Source organism: Mytilus californianus, unplaced genomic scaffold (assembly GCF_021869535.1).
Source record: "Mytilus californianus isolate M0D057914Y unplaced genomic scaffold, xbMytCali1.0.p SCAF_15, whole genome shotgun sequence".
NCBI classification, from domain to species: Eukaryota; Metazoa; Mollusca; class Bivalvia; order Mytilida; family Mytilidae; genus Mytilus; species Mytilus californianus.
In genome coordinates, this window is record NW_026262637.1 from 11,072,165 (window position 1) to 11,078,842 (window position 6,678).

At 33.5% G+C, this 6,678-nt stretch overlaps 1 protein-coding gene across 5 annotated transcripts in view; it reads right to left on the reverse strand.

The window, feature by feature from the left end:
- The window catches only part of LOC127725395 (afadin-like), a 93,308-nt gene extending 88,752 nt beyond the window's left edge, over positions 1–4,556 (reverse strand). For all 5 annotated transcript variants that reach the window (XM_052232325.1, XM_052232331.1, XM_052232330.1 and 2 more), the window contains exon 1: positions 4,297–4,556. In XM_052232325.1, the coding sequence (XP_052088285.1) occupies positions 4,297–4,392 (96 nt within the window). In that variant the 5' untranslated portion in view covers positions 4,393–4,556. The remainder of the gene's footprint in view (positions 1–4,296) is intronic.
- Between the last annotated feature and the right edge of the window lie 2,122 nt (positions 4,557–6,678).

Below are 6,678 nucleotides of genomic sequence, written 5' to 3' on the forward strand. Positions count from 1 at the left end.
TAGTAATTTAATGCAAATCCATGGCTACATGTAGTCTTTAAATTTATAACCTTACTAATTCTCTTTTTGTGAAAATGCACAACTGATTGAGTGTTGGTTGCTTAATGTCCATTGACAAATTTTGTATACATGTTCAGGAGGTTAACACATTAAAATTAAATACAAGGGGTAGGTCCTGTAATAGAAGTGTCCAGGATTAATTTTGGGTAAATTTGGACTGCCACTGAAAAATGAGAGTACATGTATATTGGATAGGGACAGAAATTTTGACTTGCAATAGGCCATCTACTGACCCCTCAAGTTGTTGCAAGGGTTCTTAACATGCATAGAGCATGGCATTCTCTTTAAACAGAACATTATAATCAGATATATATTTTTGTTAATATAAAAAAAGATATTTTTCACATTTGACCCCAAAAATTTAATACACATAGAAGGTCTTTGTAATCCAATCAATGTACAAAATGTACTACTACTGACACCCCCCCCCCCCCCCCCAAAAAAATAAAATCAAGGTCAAGAACTTACGGAAAAAAAAATATGACATAAGATGATCAAAGGTCACTTAAGGTCAACCCTCTATAGTGAATTGGTGATTATGGACAAATGTATTCCAAATTTAATGATCAGTAGATTTCTTAGAAAAATTCTATTCTGTTGATGTGTTTATCCACCAAGGGACTATATAATTAACATGATTTACAGATGGACAGACCTTTAACTATATAGTCATGGTTGATATTTCAACACAGGAGGATATAATTGACAGGAGAGAACATATTTCAAGAATTTAACCTAATGTTTGTACTTTAAAGTCTAGGCAAAGAAAATGACCTGTTTACAGTCAGATTTATGAAGTCCAAGATTGCTCTGACATCCTGACACCCATTTTTGAATTGGCTGGGGCATTCCATCACATTCCTATTCTACATCACAGATATGTAGCATGCACATTTGTAAATCTTTGAATTAAGTTAGAGAACGGAAACGAAAATTCAGCAATTTTTCCATTTGAAAAGGGGCATAACTCTAGAAAGGTAAAAGTGACCCTACCAAAATTCAAACTTGATCTGTGTTTAGTGGTATTAAGCATTGTGTATAAGTTTCATAACATTTGGTTGAGGCAAACTAAAGTTAAAGGAAACCAATTTTGGGACGTACGGACATACAGACGGACAAGGGTAAAACTTAATGCCCCCTCCGCTACAATATCTGTTATGATTGCCAATGAGACAATCATTCACTAAAAAGGTAGCAACTATTGAGCAAAACCCATACTGCATAGCAAGCTATAAAAGGCCCTGACATGACAAATGTAAAACAATTCAAACCAGTAAACTGACGGCCTGATTTATATATAAACAATAAATGAAAAACAAATATGATATACTGTATAACAGCAACAATGTACATTTCACTAGATTTTGATGAGCTTAGTACAAGTTTATTATTTTTTTTAATTATACATATACATACATATGTAACAGGGGTCCTACTGAGCTTCACCAATGTTGTCAATTGTAATTTTATATTCTATGTTGATCTATCTGAATAACCTTTCTGGCCAAATAAAAATCAAACAGCATTTGACATGTTTGAAATTTTGAATCCTTTGTGTGACAAGATTCAAAGCTTACACAAATGCAAATTCGACAACAAACCATTAAATCAAAATGATAATTTATTTATGGGTTCCTTATCTTCAACAATTAACTTTCAGGGATGTACATGTACTTTCATGATTTTATAAATGGATGAATAAACAAATGACCTGATTGCCCCAAATATGCACTGGTTGGTAAACATGTCAATTATCTTTATGACCCTCTAGGGACAATTGAAAATAATTACTGTGAACTCACAGCAAGTGTCAGTCTTAAATTAGATCAGTATTGTTTTGAAGTTTTTTTGAAGGGAAAAAGTTTTGTTTTCTCTTTCAATTTAAAAACAAACAGTTGGATAGACTAAGTGATCATCATGATGAACAGGAAACCTTTATTTAGATAGTTTTTATTTATCAATGATCTAATATGCATGAACTGATTTCAAATTAAAGATTACCAAAACATGACACATCATTGGTGCACGTCTGAAAAGGAGGGGGTGTATTGGTGCAAATATTTCAGAACTAGTTATTTTTATGGCAACATGTTAAACAACTTTTTAGGCCAACACAGCCCCTGATAGCATGCCCTTGAATTGAATATTGTGCAATCCTTCTTCCAAACCTTCATGTTTTAAACTCAGAAGTAAATTAAGAGCATAAAATGTTAATGTTGAATAAACACTGCTTTGTACTAGACCCATACATGTACCTTATTTTTTTTTTACAAACAATTGATCAACATACACTGCATCAACCGACCTCTACAGCCTCTACTGGTACACATACATACATCACCCAACCTCTACTGGTACACATACATGCATCACCCTACCTCTACTGGTACACATACATGTACATGCATCACCCAACCTCTACTGGTACACATACATGCATCACCCAACATCTACTGGTACACATACATGCATCACCCAACCTCTACTGGTACACATACATGCATCACCCAACCTCTACTGGTACACATACATGCATCACCCAACCTCTACAGCCTCTACTGGTACACATACATGCATCACACGACCTCAACAGGCTCTACTGGTACACAGACATTGTACCTGCTACATTTGTAGTCAAATTGTAGATGAATACTGTTACAAGGTTCTCACTAAGGATTTTTTAAGGCTAGTCCAGAGAATCATCAATTTTGGCCATAGCTAATCCAACAGTGAGAAGATGAATTTTTGCCATAAAATGATGATATTTGTGCTCAGTTGATACATTTTACAATCTTCATGCATCTTTGAACTCATTTGTTTTGAAAATGATGAGTCATGACACATATTCTTGAGCCCTGGACTCATGGTTTCGCATTAGTAAAACCCTGTGTTATGAGAGCAGCTGAGCTACGAGAGATTTGCTACATCTGGGTTCAAGCACAGCATGTGGCAATGGACAGGGAAGAATGGAAGAACTTATGTTAACCTTATTTTAAGTCTACTCAGGATGGAAAGGAAAAAATATAATATATATTCATGTAAAAAATAATATTTTTTATGATTATAACAAATCATTATATAGAAATAGGTACACAATAATAGTAACGTAATATATATTCATGTGTTGTGCTAAATACATGTCAAGTAGCACTTTTTTCTAGAAAAGAACATAAGTCTTTGATACTCTAAATGCTGATTTGTTTCATATTTAGTATTTCTAGTAAAATCTAATTTTGGGCAATTGGTTTTACGTATTAGAAAAGAGACATTCAGTGATTGTTCTGTGGTTTAATTATGTACATGTAGCTTTAAGTTTTCTGTAATCTGCCTTCAAATAAACCAGTAACAAATCTTTTTGAGGTTAAGACGAGTAACATGCCTAATATACATGTACATTTTTGGAGACTAATTTCTGGCCAGTGCCCCAAAACTTTTCTGTGAAAACTATGAAGGCCAATGGATAATGGTAGACAGATTTTACTGTAGTAAATTAAATATCAGTTTGATTTTCAGTCATATTAAATTTAATCAGGCTTAAATCATTAAAAATAAATATTCTTCTCTAAATTATGAAATATATCATGTGTCCCAAATAGTTGCCTGTAATTTGTTGACATCTAAACAGAAGTCAACAAAAATTTCACTTCAAACATGGTAGGAAATTAATCTCTCCATGAATGGAATTTTGTGTACATTTTATTGTCATTTACATATATGTATTAGTACTATTACATGTACATGAAAAAGTGCCAGAAATGACACATGCTGCAATTATATATGGAATACATCATGTTGCAAAAATGTATTTTGATAAAGCCTTTCCTAATTCCTTATGTAGGATGCATTCCATAATATGTCAACATCAATATTGTGAGTAATCCAATGAGGTCATGTCAACATCCAAGGGGGACAATTCAAAACTTATTTACTTCCCCAATTTCACAGGTAACTAACATTTGATTATGCATTCTAAACCAAATTTTGGAAAGTTTATGTTGTGGAAATGTAATTTCACATGTTTGCAGTAAGTTAATGTTGTTTTATACTTAGTTTGACTTTGGGATGGGGGCAGCCATATTGAAATTGTTGACCGTTTTAGCGACACCTGAGTTTACCTGTCAAAACCCATATGCACAGCATCTAATCTATTCAAAGGTAAAATAATACTTTCCAGTAACTCTCTATCATACAAACAATAAAAAGCATTGCAACACAGGGTTATTCGCAGATTTTTACCTCGTTTGGCCTACTAAGTTCGAAAATATCATAGTGGTCTTGATTCCACTGGTGAATAAGAGTTGCTAAACGTTCCTGATCTTGTATTTTCTCCATTGAATTATCCTTTTGGTATATACTCCATTAAGAAATTAAATTCGACTTAAAACTATACTAATATTTTCACTAAAAAATAAACAAATGTGATATCCCATTCAAATATAGAGTATTGTTTCCGTATTTTACACAGCGGTACACAGCGACCTCCTTGGAAGATTGAATTTATACGCATGCGTAGTTTACCTGTCAATGCAAATTGACGATGTCGCACCTTACACTTCCTGCGGGGTCGTCTCACAATGGATAAAATTTAAAGAACGTCTGAAACACATCTATAGATGTTACGAAAAAAAAACTTTAAGAATTTAACGAGCTGCATGTTTGTAGATGACATTTCTAAAGCTAAAATGTGGCAAATCTCTAGGATAAGATAACACTTCCAACAACATGTTGAAATATCGTCAATATGCACTGACTAGTACCTGGGACTAATTACACTAATCTATACATAAATAGTCATAGCTAGTACCGAGCCTGCTCTAGCATAGAAAATAATATTCAATTCTATCTAGTGGGAATTATCAACACAGTTCAACCGTTGGGTATGATGATTACCCCTGTTCTTAGAGGAAGTGATATTTTTTATCCTTGTAATTACAGGGTATTTCAGTCACAAATTTTAATGCCCTGGGGAAACTTTTCAATCCCACCCTTACTGAATAACAGACTAGATTCTTTTTTTTTTAGAAACACACCAATTCATTCATACATGCAGAGACAGATTGGATTGATAAGGAAAGCTAGAATAAATGATCACTTGTTTATATTGAAATGTATTTTTGATACATACATGTATTGTAACTCTAAGGACGGAAGAGTGTTTGCCTGCTTTGTTGATTCCAAAGAGCATTCGACATAGACATTCATACATATATCAAGATCAAATCACTACAGGCTAGCGTAGACTCTTTATTTTATATCATAAAAAAGCCGAGAATTTATTACGTCAGCAAATATTGCATTAAAGTAAACCAGAGGCTAACCTGGGTCTAAGAAGAAGAAGAAGCAGTTTGAACATGGATGAACTACATGCACCTTCAACAATGGACACTCTATAACATTGTAGTTTATACTCTTTTTTTGTTCATCTTGTATGGTTGACCATGTACTGTTTACAGTTTCTCCTTATCTTCTATAGTTTTTACCCAAAACACAAAAAAGGTAAAAATCGTCATTTAAGGGATACGACTCCTACAAGGAGACAACTGACAATTTCATCTATGCTTACCTTGTCTTTTAAAGTTTCTATCTAGCTATTATAGTTTTTAAGATGATAGGCAAACATTTTTAAAAAAATGGTGAAAGTTGTCGTTCAAGGGCACTGACTGCTATAAAGAGTTGACCAACAATTTCAGCAGTATGATTTATTTTTATATCAATCTTGTCTGGCTGATCAGTTTTTTCTCTCTCTCTGTTATAGTTTCAAAACAATAGGCGATGACCGCGACACAAAAAAAATGGTAAAATCGTCATTTAAGGACAATAACTTCTATAAAGAGTCAACTGAGTATTTTGGCAATAGTGTCTTATTTGTAGATCTTTTCTGAATGATCTTTTTTCATATCTGCTTCAAGTTTCTATCTTTCTGTTATAGTTTAAAAGATGATAGACAAAAACGTAAAACAATGGTAAAAATCGTATTTTAAGGGCAATAACTCGAAGAAGGAGTCTGCTGATGATTTCGGCCATGCGAAAATGGCAAAATTCGTATTGAAGGGAATTGATAGGAATAAGAAAGCGTCTGTCAGTTTCGATGTAAATGGACAATATCTCAACATTCTAAACATATTTTTACCCAGTCAGATTTTCTCTATATCTATAGCAGTTTTCAAGATAATAGGCAGGACTTGCATTGTACCCATATGTTTTATGTTTTAGCCATGTTGGTTGGCAGTAGAGGTCATCGGACATATTTTTAAAACTACCTAAGATACCCCAATGATGATTGTGGCCAAGTTTTAAAATTAGATAAATTTGGCTTGGTAGTTTCAAAGAAGATTTTTGTAAAAGTTAACGGACGATGACGACGACAGGCAACAGACGCCAAGTATTGGGAAAACTTTATACTGGCCCTGTGGCGTAACATATTTTTTTCCTATTAAGCTTCGGGTAAAACAAGGAGACAATCTTAGTCCTAATTTATTTTAAGATTTTCATCAATGATCTCCCAGAATATCTTGAGAATTATCCAAATCCGGTGGTATTAAATGATAAACCTCTTATTGATCATTGTATGCAGATGATATAATTCTGTTATATTCCACTGCACTGAAAAGGCCTCCA